The sequence below is a fragment of the Clupea harengus genome, chromosome 11 (genome assembly GCF_900700415.2).
Source record: "Clupea harengus chromosome 11, Ch_v2.0.2, whole genome shotgun sequence".
NCBI lineage: Eukaryota > Metazoa > Chordata > Actinopteri > Clupeiformes > Clupeidae > Clupea > Clupea harengus.
This window is the reverse complement of record NC_045162.1, coordinates 9,038,583-9,057,276: the sequence shown is the minus strand read 5'-3', so window position 1 is coordinate 9,057,276 and position 18,694 is coordinate 9,038,583. Positions and strand designations below refer to the sequence as shown.

The 18,694-nt window shown below is 45.0% G+C and overlaps 1 protein-coding gene across 1 annotated transcript in view; it reads right to left on the bottom strand.

Annotated features, from left to right (window-relative positions):
• The window catches only part of kcnn3 (potassium intermediate/small conductance calcium-activated channel, subfamily N, member 3), a 61,566-nt gene that overhangs the window by 25,847 nt on the left and 17,025 nt on the right, over positions 1-18,694 (bottom strand). The window contains exons 3-5 of the mRNA XM_042709058.1: positions 6,782-7,078; positions 4,157-4,278; positions 3,060-3,201 (exon numbers count right to left, since the gene is read on the bottom strand). Of these exons, the coding sequence (XP_042564992.1) occupies positions 3,060-3,201; positions 4,157-4,278; positions 6,782-7,078 (561 nt within the window). The remainder of the gene's footprint in view (positions 1-3,059; positions 3,202-4,156; positions 4,279-6,781; positions 7,079-18,694) is intronic.

Sequence of the window (18,694 nt, the reverse complement as noted above, 5' to 3'; positions counted from 1 at the left end):
CGAAAAACTGTGCGTTGTCACACACACACACACACACACACACACACACACACACTCACACACACACACACACACACACACACAAACACTCTCACTCTCACACACGCACACACACTCAGACTCACTCTCACACACGCACACACACTCACACACGCACACACACACACACACACACACACACGCACACACACACACACACACACACTTAATCACGCACACACATACACACATACTTGTTTTATAATCACACAGACCCATTCTGACACCCACTACCACCTGCCTCCCCTGCTCTGACCACCCCCACCCTCCAACCCCTCAGGGCAGTAGTGTCTTTCAACCGCGTTAGCCTTTGGTGTTGTCATAGTAACACGGCTCAGAATTCCACCTATAGAAAGCCATTACAATCACTTTGAACAAGGGGGTGGAAACCATCATGCACTGTTTTTTTTTTCCTCTCTTCCTCTCTTTCTCGCTCACTCCATTTTTCCACCCCCTCTCTTTCTCTCCCATCGCTTCCGTGCAGAACAAAAACAGCCAATGACAAACAGAAGCAAATGACTGAAAGAAACTTTTCTCTGGATTTTTTCACACAACTCAACCCCTTCTGCAAACACACTTATGCCAACACTTATACCTAGGAACTGCACTTACTGATGTTAAAGGTCCGAGATTTAGTGGACACTTTTATCCAAAGCGACTTGCAAAGGCATCCTGTAGTGGTCGGGAAGTGGTTGCATACATGCAGTGTATAACTTTGGGTTAGTGATTAGGTGGATGGGAGTGAGGGAGAGAGGGGGGGGGGGGGGGGGGGGGGGGAGAGAGAGAGAGGGAGAGAGAGATAGCTGAGATTAGGAGTCTATGTCAAGAACTTGAAGTGTGACTGTGGAGGAGGGTATATGTGTATGTGTGTTTCAGGTATCTATAAGTGATTGTGCATGTTCCAACACATACCCAGACAGAGTGTGTGTTTGCACTTGTGTGTGTGTGCGTGTGTGAGTGGGAGAGGCATTGCATTTGTATTATTCTGTGTGTGAGTGTGTGTGTCAGAGACAGAGAGAGAGACGGGCTATAGAGAAATAGCGGTGATGTATTCTAGGAGTGAAAACACACACACACACACACAGACAGAGATAAAGCCCCATCTGACAAGGACAAACAAAACCCAACTGCTCTGCTTCTCTGAACCACCTGACTGGGAGGTCCGCTCAGGCGGAGTGGGGGATAGAGAGAGAGAGATAGAAAGAGTGAGAGAAGATAGAGAGAATAGAGAGATAGTGAGTTGACCAGGTCAAACATGCTGCGTTTTATGCTACCCTGTGAAACCCATTTGCACCACGTCATGACCAACCCATAAAGAAGTAGCCCCCCCACACACACACACACACACACACACACACACACATAGGCAAACACACACTCACAGCTGCCATATACACGCAAACACACACATACAAACCCAGTCGCAGGCACTTGCCTCACCCAAACAGAAGGGCACGTACACCCTTAGAGAGATACTGAGATTATGGGCTGTGGGAAGCAGACTCCAGCACTCAGCACAGATGTGAGCGAGCACACAGCACAGTGAGGGATTTCCAATAGCTTACACAGGAGTCTGCTAACAGGGCCAAGACAGATAGAGAGAGAGAGAGAGAGAGAGAGAGAGAAAGAGAAGAAAGAGAAAGAGCACAGGGAGAGAGACAAAAATGCCTTATTGTGGAGCCTGATAGTGTCTTCTTGATGACTGGAGACGGACAATGCAAGAGAGATTCCATGTGTGCTTGTGCCTGAGTGTTTGTGTGTGTGTGTGTGTGTGTGTGTGTGTGTGTGTGTGTGTGTGTGTGTGTGTGTGTGTGTGTGTGTGTGTGTGTGTGTGTGGCACTGTATGTGTGTGGCTATGAGACACCAAACAGTATTCCTTTGAATGGTTGACTTGACAAAAGACCATGTCTCCAGGAGGAGCAGGTACGCCATGACACTTCCTCTGCTTTATAAAGCTAATTTTTCCGCACAGAAGAGTTACAGCCATCTATGGCTCCGACTGCCAACAGTTCTTAACTGTTGGAAATGTTTATAACCCATAACTCCAGGCATACGCCTGCACTACCTCCACCACACTCCTTGTTTTTATCAGAGAGTAATGTTTATACAGTTACCATTATAGCCACAATTGTCTGTCTGCCAAACTTTTAATGTTCTATTCAGTGTCATAAAACCACCCCACACACACACACAGGGTAAACATTCACCTATTTGTGAAGGGCAAGGCACAAATCTGTCAGCAGCTTGTCAGGTGGCATCCGCCACCTTGTGCAGAGACAGTTCTTGTGCGACGCCAGGTGTCAACACGTCCTCTCGCCTCCCTATAAGGAACCAATCATTGCTCTGCTCCTCTCCGTTCCTCCTCCACTTACTCCTCTGCCCAGATGAGGATGTCTAACCGTCTCTCCTTGTCTCTCCCCGTCTCTCCTTGTCCCCCCCCCTCTCTTCCCGTCTCTCCTTGTCTATCCTTGTCTCTCCCCGTCTCTCCCCGTCTCTCCCCGTCTCTCCCCGTTTGTTGTCAGAGGAGAGCAGTCACCTCACCTCCTCCCCATTGCCCCTCTTCTTACCAGCACCAGTGTGGAGAGGATGGGTAAGGAAAAACAACTCAGTTTTTTTTATTTAAACGCCCCTTGTTGGTGACTCCAAATTACACAGTATTTCCAGAGAACTGCACTAAGCCCACACCATGAGAGGACATTAGCATAGATTCGAGAGGGAGCAGCACACCTACTCTGACAGACACAAAATGCACAAAATGAACCGCTGTATACTGTAGTCTAGCCACAATTACAGCAGGCGGCATGTAATTACGTGCATTACACACTGATTTATGGAGATTACAGTACTGTGTGTGAAAGCACACATCTTATCAGACATCCCACTGAAAATACTGGCCAACCATTGTATCACACCCTTCATACACACAGCCAATCACGACAGGGGACATTTCACTGCAGGGAGACAGAGGAGCTTTAAAAGAAGGTTGAATTGGATTGGAAAGCAGAGCAAGGTGCCCTCACCATGATGCCTGTGAGCAGACACACGCCTTTGCCACAGTAGGTGTGGGGTACCATGTCCCCATAGCCTATGGACAGGAAGGTGATGGAGATCAACCACATCGCCCCTAGGAAGTTACTGGTGACGTCCTGAGCATCATGGTATCTGTGAGGAGAGAGAGAGAGAGAGAGAGAGGTGGAGGGAGGGAGAGATGGGGGGAAACAGTGACAGATGAGGAGAGAGAGAAAGAGAGAGATTGAGGAAAGAGAACCAGAGGGGATGGAGAGAGGAAGAGAAAGAAAGAGAGAGAGGGAGGGAGACAACAGGATGGATGATGGAGAGGCAAAGGCAGGGAAATGAACAGAAGTAGAGGGTGAGAATGAAGTGACAGATGGAAAGAGAGAAAGGGAAATAATCTATTTGAGTCACGCAAAGCCAACAGAAGCCCCTAGAAATAGAGAGGGGTAATCCAATCCTTCAATTCTCCTCTTCTTCTACTTCCTCCTCCTCTTCTTCCTCATTTAGTCACCCCTCGCTTCCATCTCTCTTTCCTCTTCCCCCCATCTCCCCATGCCAACTAGCTTTCTTTTTTTCTCATTTGACTTTCCCTTCAGCAAAGCCTGTCACTCCCTCTCCCCTCTCCCTTCATCTCACCATCACCCACTCCAGTTTGTCAGTCTGTCAGTCAGTCAGTCATTTTCCCTCCATCACTCCATCTCACCACTTAGTCAGTCAGTCAGTCACTCACTCACTCTTTTTCTCCCTCAGTAGCTCACTCACTCTTTCCTTCTCCCTCTCAGTATCTTAGATATTCCCTCGCTCCCTCACCCTCACATTTTCTTCTCCTTTAATCTCCTTCTTTCTCTCTCTCTCTCTCTCGCTCTCTCATTACGTTAAGTCCTTTCGCAGACCCTTTTATCCAGACTTATTTACAGAAGAATGAAAGTATGCATTGTATCACTGCGTGTGCCTATTACTTCCTCCATCTGTCTCCATTTCCTTCTCTAACTCACTCAAACACGCAGCCTCTCTCTCTCTCTCTCTCTCTCTCTCTGTGTTTTTCTCTCTCGCTCTCTCTCTCCCACATACTGTACTCATTCCATCCTTGTGTCCTCCTCACCTCTCACACACTCGTACGGTCCATGCCGCGATGATCCACAGTGAGATGCTGAACACCAGCAGTACGGTTCCTGGGCAGATGGTCATCAGAGTCTTCATCACAAACCGCGTGTTGAAGTGCACCTGGTGAAGAAAAACAAGCCACTAATAACTAATAAGCCACTGAGGAACCCCAGGAAGAACCACTGGGGCACCGTGTGTCTGTGGGGAGAAAAAGCAGATTGAATTGTCAACTGTCAGAACGTACCAGAAAGGGAATGTCAATATGCACTCGGAAAAGAGACTGCCATAATGTTTTGCAAAAGGTTTGGCACAGTGTTTTGTCAAGAACAAACATCTTAAAGTAAGCTTTGTGAGAAAAACCCTTCAGCTTATCAAAGGTTTGTGTTAGGTGAAAATTCATTCAAGTTACCTCAGGACTCCGGAGTTGCATATAAGTAAGTTTGACACAAGGACAAAAGAAGCACAGTTCGACCCTTCTTATCACCTCTGGTCCAAACATGCTCTTACACATATGCCGACTAAGTGGCACCTAATAATCTAAATTACATACACACAGAAACACAGAAAAGCCATGTTCCTGCTTACATAAGCACATCATTCATACAAGGTAATTATTAAGACAAGGCACCTGATTAATACATTCATACTTAATTAAAGTCAGAGTTTCATATTTCCCCATCAGTTTGTCCAAAAACTGCCTCTCAATTCAGACCTACGAGAGAGTCCAGCAGAGTAAGGAGATCTCCATCGTCTCCCGTGTCTGTAGGCTTGGTCGCTACTCCTACAGTGGACTACTGACATAACAGTAATCAGCAGTATGTTACCAATATACTACCAGTCCTCCACAGATTTACAATTAGTTTCCAAGACCTTTTCTAACAACCCTATAAAAGGCAAATGATGTGTCATGGCGGTCAGAGTGTGTCTCTTTCTCCGCCGCGGCACTCTGCAGACTGCAGCGGGAGTATGCTCCACCCGAGCGTCGCGAGCAAGCGTGGAGCGAGTGCCGCTTTGCAGCAGAGTCTGCGGTATTTTGACAGGGGCCGATGCCGACAGGGCCCAACCACCTTAAGGAGTGACATCATTACAGCGATGATCCCACTCCCGCTCTCCCACAGTCCTTTTGGGGCCAGTCTGACAGCCAAGTGTGCGTCAGAGGAGTGTGTCAGAGGTTAACCGCAACCTTACCAACAAACAGCCACAGTCTTAATCACAATCTCACACACACACACACACACACACACACACACACACACACACACACACTCTCTCTCTTTCTCACTCTCTCTCAGAAGAAGCAGCAGTAGTGGTAATTCTCCCCCACAAACTGCAGCCACCTTCATCTTGAAAACACAGTCTTCTCTGAGGTGCTTTCAAAGTGTTCCCTGTACTCACACACTGTTGTTCACCAAAACACCCTAGCTTCATCACAGACACACTGTCCTCCTCAGAACACCAATCAAATTCTTTCATCTTTTGATGATTTCAAAGCCGAAAAATTACAAGCCACTCTGAATAGAAATCTTCACAGCGTACCTGAATGGTGAGAACATTGTGTTACATCATCGATTGTATTGGCAAAACACAGAACTTTGTGTGGGTTCCTCTTTCCCATCAAAACTTTCTTCTGTTTAATCTAGACCAGGCCACTGCAGTGGGCATTTAAAAGAGCCACACACGCTCTCTCCTGAGCTCCTGAGCACCAGCGTCAGCGCCAGTCTGACTGGGTCAAACCTGAGTGCACATGGTGTTTGTGCCTGAACCACTTCACTGTAATTGCCTGAAAGCAATGCATAGCACTTAAAAGCAGTAAGAACTGAAAATCATACAGTACAACGAGACATCTGTTTTCTAAATGAGCAACTACAAACACTCATTGCTTTTGGCGTTTTTTGTTTAGTTTTTTTTGTTACTGTATTCCAAGGTGTCTGCAGGGTGGGCTTGTTATATTATAAGCATTGTAGAAGTATAAGCACTGGCGAAAGACCTGCCGACTCAGTGAAAACCACTCCCAACCAAAGGCAAGGAACTTTGACTTGAATTATGTGTAGAAACTAGGATAACTTACCTCTCTCCTGAAATTATTACATTATTATTACATGATTACATTATTATTACATAATTACATTACACTGCGTGATTTTGCGATTGAAATGATCCTAGAAATCTAAATAGAGTTCATACAGAAGGAGACAGAGAGTGCAACCCACAGATTACATGCTTCTCCCCATACTCTTGACAAGTATTAATCTTGAGAAGATTGAAACATGTCACAAACATGTCTTTTCTGGCAACCTCGCTTTCTCTGTCTCTCTCACACACATACACACACTCGTCCCACACATACACACAACCACTCCCCCACACAATTACACCACTTCAAAAGTCCCAGTCGAACATCAAGCCTCCCACACACTGCCCCACTTACACACACACACACACACACCTCCATCCCCTCAACACACACTTACTCCCCAGACACACACACACACATACACTCCACCATCGCCCCACACACACACTTTTTCCCCTCCTAACCTCCCTCCACAAACACACACACATACAGTATATAAACGTATAAACACACACAAACACATCAAAACAAGTACACACACACACACACCTTGTTGAGCGCGCCGATGCTGCGTGAGGAGGCGTCAGTGAAGAGCTTGCTGTGCAGAAGCATGACGCGGGCGATGAGGTAGAGCCGCAGGAACATGGGCACGGACAGCACCATGTCCAGGTCGGCCTCGGCTTGCGAGGGCGCGTACGAGAACGCCAGCCGCGCCCGCCACTGGAACTTGAAGTCGCCGGGCACTGGGTGCACAGCCGACACCAGCAGCTCCAGGGCAATCAGCAGCACCCGCTCCATCGTCATGGCGATGCGCCAGTCGTCCGCCCCGTTGTCGATGACAAAGAGCTGAGATGGAGAGAGGGGGTACCAGGTGGGGGGGGGGGGGGGGGGATTGGAAATTAGTATTGGAGGGGAAATTAGAGAGGAAGTTAGCATTTGAAAGTGTAAAGATAGAGAAATAGAGAGAGAGAGCGAGAGAGGGAGAGAGGAAGGGAGAGGGAGAGAGAGAGAGAGAGAGAGAGAGAGAGACAGAGAGAGAGAGAGAGAGAGAGAGACAGAGAGAGCAACTTGTGTGAGTTGATGTCATGTTGCTGCTCCCACTGCAAGTCCATTCTGTGGCTGTAGGAATAGCCTGGGCTGGGAGTCCCAAAAGCATCAGAAGTTTCAGTAGTTCATAGAGTCCCTCTTACCAATCATTTTACAATTTAGGAACATTTCCAGAACGCATTGTAACTTAAGTAGTTACTTAAGAATAAACCTGATTAGATTCGGTTTAATCATATTTCTGTGAGCTTACAATAGTTTTTTTTTTTTTAAAGCATAAAGGTGATTGAGTACAATAAAATGGAACAAAGGACGAGAAGGTACATTGCTTTGATACATTTAATGTAAGTCGTAATTTCCCTGCTAGTGACCCCAGTGAGAAGACCCTGTTATGAAGCTCTAAGCCATTTACAACTACTCCGGAGCACACTGAATCTACTAGTACTACTTAAGTAAGATATGCTGTTGTTAAAGTTTATTCACCTTCAAGTTGATGTAACCAAATGAGGGGATATTTCAGCACTGTTTCCATGGACAGCGGCCATTAAACTCTACTCAAGGGCAGGGCAAGTTAAACTCTACTCAAGGGCAGGGCAAGTTAAACTCTACTCAAGGGCAGCGCCAGTTAAACTCTACTCAAGGGCAGCTTCCATTAAACTCTACTCAAGGGCAGCACCCGTTAAACTCTACTCAAGGGCAGCACCCGTTAAACTCTACTCAAGGGCAGCACCCGTTAAACTCTACTCAAGGGCAGCACCCGTTAAACTCTACTCAAGGGCAGCTTCCATTTAACTCTACTCAAGGGCAGGGCACGGTAAACTCTACTCAAGGGCAGGGCACGGTAAACTCTACTCAAGGGCAGCACCCGTTAAACTCTATTCAAGGGCAGGGCACTTGTTTGGAAACGCGTATACAAAATTAACAAATGTTCGTAGAATGACTCGTAGAGAACACTCATAACTGCTAAGATTCATCATTATTGGGAAAACTGACCCAGTTCAGAGTTCAACTGTTACTGGACTATGCCAGTTATAGACAACAACACAATTACAAAATGAAGTATCTACACTGTAAACCCAAACAGTTCTACTAACTTATTAAAATGATGTATTCATTACTTAAAACCTGGTATTTAGTTGACCCAACTTTAAATGTATTAGTTTTCTGAGCAAGTGAAGACGTTTTAATTGTATTGGAATGTATTTGTTTGAGTAAACATTGCCTGATAACTCATATTTTTTTAGTTTCATTCAAACGTGACGTCTGACGTCATCAACGTCGTTGCAGGACTAGTTCAGAACAGAATCAGAGATCTTGTGATGAGAGACAGAGACAGCAGACTTAATAATTGTATAGTATCAGTTAGACTTCTATAAGCATGTTCCTCCTGTAGAAGAGGAGTCGACCAACTTTGTAGGGTGACCATATTTGAGTTTGTGAAAAAGAGGACACTTCGTCGCGGGGAGGGGCGTGGTAGTGTGTAGCATACAGATGACCCCGCCCCCTCCCCCCGCGACGGAATTTTGACACCTTTTCCACTTGCAGATGTCATGTGCTGTTGTAAACAATGCACCTAGTGGAAGCGGCACGGTGCTCAGTGTTGCCAGATTGGAAATGGTGAAGTATCGTATTAAATGCTCAAAATGATCGTCTTTGGAGGATAATTATCGTGAATTTGGCAACACTGAGAGGCCGGTCGACCAATGACAGTTCTCGCTACAGTCAGAGCTTGTGCTAGAAGGTGGAACGTAAGGGAGATACCCTTTCCTAAACTTGTAAGGGCGTAAAAACTAGTTCGTGAAGGACCCAGAGAAACACAAATATCCGACGAGGCAAAATCCCGGACAATTTTGCAATCACTGCCGGACGCATGTCCGGGTAAAAGAGGACGTCTGGTCACCCCACTAAAGGAGATATTTTAATAATCCTGTCGCTGCTAAGCGTCCTTATCTGGTAAGTAAACAGTGTTTTTTAGGTGTTTGTTGCGACAAAATTGCGGGAGCAAGTGAAATTGCGATAAGAATTGGCGAATTTCCCTCTTTGTAATTATTATTGAGTAATCACGTTTTGGCTGTCACGTAGCAAGTTCAGTTGCACGACTGTTGGCGCTGGCGGCTAGGAAGCTAAAGAGCTAGTTAGTGGGTTATTTTCCCCCAAATATGTTCATGTGCAAAGTAAACAACAATCAATTGTTTATGTTGAAAACAACTCATGTTCTACAGAAACACCATTTCATTCATATCAGCATGCTAAGGTTATATGTAACTTTTTAGCAGCTAGTTAGCTTCTATGTGTTTTAATGGATCTGATGGAAAAGTCTTAGCAGCAAGCTAACAATAATGGTTGAGAACTTCAGTTAAGACCTACAATATTCTTTTTGCCATGACAGCATTCGTGTTGCATATAAACAACAAACCGATTTGATGTAGACATATAAGAAGAGGAGTCAACCAAAGGAGATATTTTTTGTGTACAGGCATCACGGACTGGCAAGACAGCAGAGGTGCTACGGGTGATCCTCGAGGCTTATGACCTTCAGGTATGTCTAGGATTAACTGCACAACAGTGATCACATTTTGTTTGTTACTGAAACTTTAATATTAGTTGATACTATGTATTATTAATTGCCAGTTTTTTTGTAAGTGTTTCCATTGAAACTCTCCTGGTAATTGTATTGATGGTGTTTTGCAGGAGGAGTAGGAGCCAGATTTTGATGATGCTCCTGTTGCTCTCCTTACATCGGGCCCCGACCCCTTCAGCTTCGAGAACATCTTTGAATTGGGTGCAGAGGATTTCTGAGGCATTTATGTTGTTGTTTGGCCTGACATATGCTTTCAATTTAGAATATCCCAAAAAACTCACACACACCTTCTCATACAGAACCTTTTGATGTGTCTGGAAGACAAAAAAACCTCTGAAACCGTCCTTACTCACCTTAAAAAATTATTTGTTGAAATAAACGATTTGTTGTTGACTTGTTAACTTTGTAACGCTGTTCTTTAAAGCTTTAATGTAATCTTTTATTTTGTCAGTTGTTTTACAAGAAATATAAATGATGTGATACCTCTTAAGTTTTTCTCATCTCACTCTTTTTAATAGAAATCTTACATAGATTTGAATGTTTCTTGTAGAGTAACTTTCAGTTTAAAGTCAGTTTGTAAACAGAACCAGAAAATCAGTATATGTGGTCAATAATTGAAAATAAGTAGTGCTCAATTAAAAAAAGTTAGCTATTTAAGTATTACCTACTCAGAATAATCAAGCGGAGTTAACTTAAAAAAAGTAAGCTTATTAAGTATTATTTACTCAGAATAATTAAGTTGAACTCTTTCACCAATATTAAGTGCACTGAACTTGATTTTTAAGGCTTAAAACTTAATTTTATTTTGTGTTGTTGAGTGAAAATAATTTAGTACATAGAGGTTAAAAGATTTAAGTATAAAAATATTTGAATATAAGTTCAGAGAACTTAAAAATTATGAAAACGATAACAAAATAAATCAGTATAGCCGATGTATCATTTTTAAGTTTACTTAAAAATAATAATATATGTACTCAAATTTTATTATGTAATCGGTTACATCAAAAGTTTTAAGTACTCTGAACTTGTTCAGGTTCACAGTGTATTAAATGTATCAATACAAATAACTGGACAGAATAAAAGCTTTGAATACAGTTTTTATATTTAACAAATCGATATCGCCCAGCAATTACGCCTCCACCAGCTGAGGATGCAGAGCGTCTTACTCAAAGCAAGATGAAATGTGAGCTTGGCAATGAATAATTCACAACCAAATAAACAAGGCACTGGTACTATAAAACCTACATATTATCAAATGAAGCATAAAAGTTATGTTTGTTTTTATATATAAATATTGGTTATTCAGCTGTAATTTACTCAAGCTGGGTTCCACTACGTGCACAGAATCACCCTCCGTTGAAGTGAGGGGGAATTAATCTGATGTAACCCACTCAAGGCTACACATATGCCATGGCTTTCAGTGCTCAGCACTTCCATGCTTGTTTTGGGGACATTTTTTTGTCCAGGACCTTTGAGGTGGAAGGTCGATGGGAACTGCAGCCATAGCATGTGTACACTGCATTGTGTAAGGAGTAAACAAAGACAGGGACAGTCACATCTTGACCTTTCCTCTCACGGCCGCCCCTAAGCTCATGAACGGAGGGAACAGAGTGTGAGTGATTGGCTGAGTGAGTGGACTGAGTGTCATCCTGTTTGGCCTCACAGCTGCCCTCGAGGAGAGGAGAGGAGGGGGTTAATAAAGAGAAGAGCTCAGAGCTCGGAGCTCGAAGGGCTGTGATTTCAGGGCTGACGTGACAGACACAGCGCCGCTGCAGTACCACGCGTCCCTGGAGGAGAGGCCTCCCGGTGACAACAAGCCCTCCCTTACACGACATCGACTCACTCATGTGCACAGCCGTGATGGGCCTCAGTCAGTGCAAGCCGAGGTAGCAATGCTCCTCTTAATGTACGCTTGCTTTACTGGTACTTGTGGAGCCAGGGAAAATAACTAGTTATATGTTAAAAAAAAAAAAAAAGAAGAAAAGAAACAGTGTTGTGGATACAGTGCCTCGCTATTCATTCAATTCATTTTGTCACCAGGCTCAACCTCCAAACCCAACACTGAACAGAAAAAAAAAACATCTACAAAAAGATTACCACTATAACTTCCAATCTTTAAGATGCAGATGAATGGCTTTCATTAATATTGCCTAACCTGATAGTTTCATAATCAAATATAATATTCTGTCAACACACATGATCTTTTCCTTCTGCAATGCTCAACACAAGGCCCACGAGTGATAATGCCCACAGTAGTTGTCAAGATTGATTGATGATCTTCGACTTCCATTTCACTCCCATTCAGGAAGCAGTCAGTGGGCTACTCTCCAGGGGTAATCTCCCACAGGTGTGCACCACATCCTCTGACGGCCATGATTGCACCCTCCTTCCCCCAGCATCCTCTAATCTGCTGCTTGGCCTCGATGAGGGAACTTTAGCCATTCGGCTGTCATTTCCCGAAGCTAGGTTCCAATATGTGCACGCAATCACCCTTCCGCTGAAGTGAGGGGTAATGAATGCGATGTGTCCCACTGAAGGCTACACATATGCCATGCCATTCAGTGCTCAGCACTTCCATGCTTCTGTGGAGCAAACGAAGACAAACAAAGCTTTTTTTTTCCTCTCAGGTACTGGCAGCCACCGTTAAAGTAAGTTTATCATCCAGGGCTTGTCACAGCATCTGATCTGGTGAATGAAAGTCAAGTCAACACGGGCCACTTGGCTGTGCGTCTGTGATGATTGGATGTGCTGTCACAGCTGTTGCCCAAGTGAAGGAGGTGGTCGCGGGCGGAGGGGGGGAGGGGGGGGGAAAGGCTCTAAAGCAGACCTTGAGAGCCCTGATTAGACAAGCATGTAGCAAGCATGTTGATCAGCACAGTCTCCCATTGTCAGTATCGACCGGCCACCTCCTAACCTAGCTCCCCTCGTATGGAGTCAATGTACACGGGCGATGCATCAGCTGATGATGACAGTAAGTGGTAGGACATGACGGCGGCGGAAACTAGCCGAAAAGGAGCTGAGGTTATCCAACAAGGGCAGGTCACAGCTGTGCAGTTCTTTCATTTTTTGCAGAGTGCATTTAGCGCAATCAATCCTAGTTTAACCTGCTTGAGCAGGCAAACGGCCAGTGGCAGCCTGGTTAGAGACGGTGCAAACACATGCCTCAGAAAAGGTGTAAAATGGTTTCCACATTTTATTCCCCTTTCCCCCCCCCAACGCACAGTGACTCTCAACTTTCACCCTCCCTAGTATACATACATACAGTATATAAGCATACACACACACACACACAAACACATCAAAACAAATACACACACACACACACACACACACACACACACATATATGTTCCCGATTCTTTTGGGACTGACAACATCACACAACACATAGTACTTAAAGGAAGCATTTGAAAGGGAACAATTCAGTTGCTTATAATTATACATTCCCAAGTGTGCGCAAGATGACTAGTGTGGATCTGTGGTGGCAATTGTTGTACACTAAAAATAGCCGTGACAGCGTTTAGTGAGGGTCACATCAGTTCTAACAGTAGCGCTATATGTGAAAGCCAACAACATTGTACTCTTTGGTCCATTTAGCTAATGCTACAAAATAGCAGGTTGTTGTACGATCCGATCAGAGGTGCAATGCTAGAACAGTTAGCAGTGGCTCTTCAGCAGCGTGCTGTACACTTCTGTGTGTGGTTTCCCTAGCGTTAGCAGGAACAGCAGTCACACACAATCAGCAGTGATCCCCTGTAACCTAAATAAGCCCCGGCGACAGCAATATTCAGCGGCACAGACTGCAGGGAGGGAAGCCAGCTCCTGATTGCTAATTGGTTGGGACAGTGAGGTTATTTTCTCTCTCTATCTAACGTGTACCTTAAAACTGTTTAGGCTGCCTGTTCCACTGCTTTTAATCCTTATTGCAGTTATTAAAGCTGGATGTTACTCCCTGCTAGTGTGTGTGTGTGTGTGTGTGTGTGTGTGTGTGTGTGTGTGTGTGTGTCTGTGTGAGGAGGAAAAAAGGAAAAACAACAGCCTGTTGCTTTACTCTATCATACATAAGCACGCCACTTCTCTGATCTGTGTGCATGTTTGTGAGGGTTTTTATGTTGCCGTGTTATCAATGAAGTGTGTGTGTATGTGGGTGAGTGTGCGAGACAGTGTGATCTTCGTCTACATCTTGCGTGCTGTATAGCTGAGTACTTGTGCGTGTGCAAAGGTGCCTGTGTGTGAGAGAGTCAGATTCTTTTTTTTTTTTGAAAAGCCAGCCTTGTCATGGTGACTGTTGCCTAGGCGACTACATCAAAGACCAGCCAAGCTTAATTAGGGTCCCCGGCGAGAGAGCGAATGACTGTGTGTGTATGTGAGAGAAAGAGAGAATCACTGTATGTGTATGTGAGTGAGAGAGAGAATCAGTGTGTGTGTATGTGTGTGAGAGAGAGAATCAGTGTGTGTGTATGTGTGAGAGAGAGAGAGAATCACTGTGTGTGTATGTGAGAGAGAGAGAGAATCAGTGTGTGTGTATGTGAGAGAGAGAGAGAGAGGGAGAAACGGAGAAACGGAGAGAGAGACACAAAATGTGTGCATGTACGTGTCTGTGTGCATTAAAGAGAGAGCCTTAAACAAAATCTATGGATGGATATCTTTTAACTCTGTGCATGTGTGAGTGTGTGTGTGTGTGTGTGTGTGTGTGTGTGTGTGTGTGTGTGTGTGTGTGTGTGTGTGTGTGTGTGTGTGTGTGTGTGTGTGTGTGTGTGTGTGTGTGTGTGTATGAGAGAGAGGCATAGAAGAAGCAGAAGTAGGAGAAGGAACCAGTGACTGAATGTAGAGGAGGGTGAGAGCGTGAGACTGAGAGAGAGATGCTGAGAGGAAGAAATCAGACATTTCCATGGTGTAGTTGGACATGACTATGTGGGTGTACAGTTAGTGCACATCTGTATGTGTGGGTGTACTGTGTTTGTATGAATATATGTATGAAGGAGGGCGTGTGTGAGTACAGTTCATAAGGGTTAGTGTGTGTGTGTGTGTGTGTGTGTGTGTGTGTGTGTGTGTGTGTGTGTGTGTGCATGTGTGTGTGAGAGAGAGAGTGAGAGAGAAAGAAAGTCTATTTATATGTATATATATATGAGAGAGTTGTGTTTGTTGAAAGACAAATGATGTCTCTCTGTGTGTGTGTGTGTGTGTGTGTGTGTGTGTGTGTGTGTGTGTGTGTGTGTGTGTGTGTGTGTGTGTGTGTGTGTGTGTGTGTGTGTGAAAGAGAGAGAGAGAAAGAGAGAGAGAGAGAGAGAGAGAGAGCTTGCAGGGGCAGAAATACCAGTGATTCACTCATATGCCAGACAGGAAATGACCCTTTACCTCTCCTCAATCTTTTCTTTCTCTCCTCCTCCGCACCCTCCGTTGGTTTGTCTCCCTCTCCCCTGTTCCCTCTCTTCCTCGCTCTCCCTCATCTCTCTACCTCCATCCCTCTCTCCTGGCGTTCTTTTTCAGGCTAAATCACCACGAGGGTGTGTTTAATAATTAAATTCCATTAGGGAAGGTAATCCGTCAATGTGAGTGACCAGAGCTGACAAATTCACTTCATCAAAGAGAGAAGGGGCAGCGAGAAAAGACAAACAGCAAAGCAGAGAAAAGAGGAGGGTGTGAAGCAAAGGGAAAGGGAGGAAAAAGGAGGGAAAGAGGGCCAGAGAGAAAGGGAGAGAATGCGAGAGATTGTGTCAGAAAACCAGACAGAGATAGAGAGAGAGAGAGAGAGAGAGAGAGAGAAAGGTAATTATTTTTCAGGACTGGACACCTTTTCCGTGGTTTAAGCCCTCCAGCTGAACTGTATGGTAATCACATACACAAACACACGCACGCGCACAGGCACACACACACACACACACACACACACACACACACACACACACACACACACATCACATCACACACACACACACACACAAACACCCACTCACACCCACACTCACACTCACACACACACACACGCCACACACACTCACACAAACACACACACACACACACACACAGTCAGTCCAGACTAAACTAGCTAAGTTCCAATACATGCTCTGACCTCAGGGAGCATCCGTCAGACATGCTTAATCAAGCCAGATAATCCATTAAGGGAAGCACTGGTGGTCGGCCTAGCAACAGAACAACAGAGGGAACACCAGGCAGCAGATGATGTGCACACACACACCCACCCACACACACACACACACACACACACACCAGATGCATTATCAAGGCACCCTCCCTCCAAATCTCCCAAAATGGAATCCCCAGCTCCAGCACAGCAGGATTCCTGTAGAATCCCTCCTCTCTCTCTCTCTCTCTCTGGCTCTTTCTATCTCTCTCTCTCTCTCTCTCTCTCTCTCTCTCTCTCTCTCTCTCTCTCTGGCTCTGGCACAGTGTGAGCAGTGTGTAACAGGTAACCGAACCAGCAGGAGCTTGTCTGCTTAGAGGCTCTCCCACACACAGAGCAGCAAAGAGAAGAGTCTGTCCCTAGAAGACAACACACACACACACACACACACAATTTGAGCAATTTGAGACACTCAGCTGTGTCTGCTGGGGAAACTAGCAGTCTCCCCATCACACGGTTGCACCTGCACTCCTACAAAGGTCCTACGAGTCCTATGGTGTGTGCCCCTAGAAGACAACACACACACACACACTATGGTGTGTGCCCCTAGAAGACAACACACACACACACACTATGGTGTGTGCCCCTAGAAGACAACACACACACACACTATGGTGTGTGCCCCTAGAAGACAACACACACACACACTATGGCGTGTGCCCATCCTAACATGTGCTACATGTTAATCATTCACCAAAATGAACACACTCACAGCTGGGTATCGTATTTCATTTAAAAAACACGCACAGTGTAGAGATCATAAAATCAGCCCGCAGTAGCTGGACGCGTAGCTGTATTGTCAGCGCAGAAGGACGGCTATGTTTGTCACAAAACTGCTGCTTTTTCTCTTTGTTTGTCTCTTTTTTTCAGTGTGGTTTCTTGCGGCGGGTGGCATTTTTCACTCTCATGTCATGTGGGTTCATCATTAATGGTACCTGTTGCCAGGCAGAACTACATTTGCCTGTGGCAGCTTCATCATAGCGACTCCGGCACAGAAGACCCCGCTGTAAACTTGGTGATGTGGCAACATTGTAATGCTTTCATAATAAACATATGGTGCCATTAGGAAATCCACAGCCGCAACACTTTTAGCAGATTAGACATAAGTCTCCTACAGTGCTTGCCCTGATTGGTGACCTGCACTGTAAAAAATAGAACTTGCCATTTGTTCTGCGAAATAGAGATTTTAAGTAAACAGAACTCAAATGCTTGATTTGGCTTTGAAAACTCATTATTTGCATTTATCTCAACGATTTTAGCAACTTCATCTAGTACACTTGCATAACTTAGTTGTCATAACTTAGATATTCAAGTATCTGAGAAAGTGTACGAATCCTGAAGTTCTGTGGAATTATCATGAAGTTGGCGCATGAGCATTTTCACCATCTACGGGGATTCCACTGATCAGCAGCAAGGACAAATTGACCATGAGTCACGACTAGCGCTCCAGAGCAAGTCTGCAACATTTGGAAAAGGTAAGCTAACACATTCACTCCACTGAAATTTAGAAAAAGAGGATACTGTACGTTTTTGATTTAAGTTACAGTTAAGTGTAAGTTAATTTATCGTCTAAAATGTAATTAGAACATTCACATTGAGTTGACTGAACTGTTAACCAGCAATTTCAGCCGTCTTATAGGTCATAAACCAATGCCATCAAGTATTACCAGTAAGACACTGCATGAAATGCTGAACAACATACAAGTTCATAAAGCCGTATGTTTAGTGAAAGCTAAAGCACCCGGACACGAAGCGGTAGACCGGGGCTTGAGTTCGGGTGGGGTGACCACGTTCTCCCTTCGCTAGGAAGGGAGAGCGTGGTCACCCTGCCCGGACTTGAACCCGGGTCTACAGGGTGCCAAACATGCACTCTGACGGCAACGCCAAAGAGCCAGGCTTGATGGCATGGCAGTCAGAATACATACTCATCTGTAGTGACGATCACATCGTCATACTGCCCTCACCTTTGGGAAGCGCACCCCTGCGCTTCTCGCACACAGACATTCCTTGCGCATCCACCAACTGTACTTCTCCCATCCAGAGCGCCCCACACACAAGTGCTTCACCCATCTATGGGGTCCCTCACACAGGGGTCAACCTACCTGGGGGTCCCTCACACGGTTTTACGGGCACGCCTCCAATGACCTCACAGTGAGCATCACACTTCTGACACCATTTGTAGTGAAGGGAGAGCGCAGTCACCCCGCCCTGACTTGAACCTGTGTCTACAGGGTGCCAAACATGCACAAAGAGCCAGGCTCGTTGGTATGGCAGTCAGAGCACATACTCATCTGTAGTGATGATCACATTGTGTGTGTGTGTGTGTGTGTGTGTGTGTGTGTGTGTTTGGTGTTCAAGCAGTGGTTTTATATCAGTTTTTAACGTGTGTTCAAGCAGTAGTTGTATATCAGTTTTTAACGTGTGTGTGTATTCAAGCAGTAGTTGTATATCAGTTTTTAACGTGTACCATTTGTGTCAAATAAATAATTGGTTGGATTAATATGGTGTTTGAGACTTGTTTTTGTGAGTTGTACCAACTAAAGTCCCCCTTACTTACAATATTAAGTCCTTGCTAGTTTGGACCAACTAAAGTGTCCATAACTTACAATATTGAGTCCTTACTAGTTGTACCAACTAAAGTGTCCATAACTTACAATATTGAGTCCTTACTAGTTGTACTAGTTAAGTGCTTA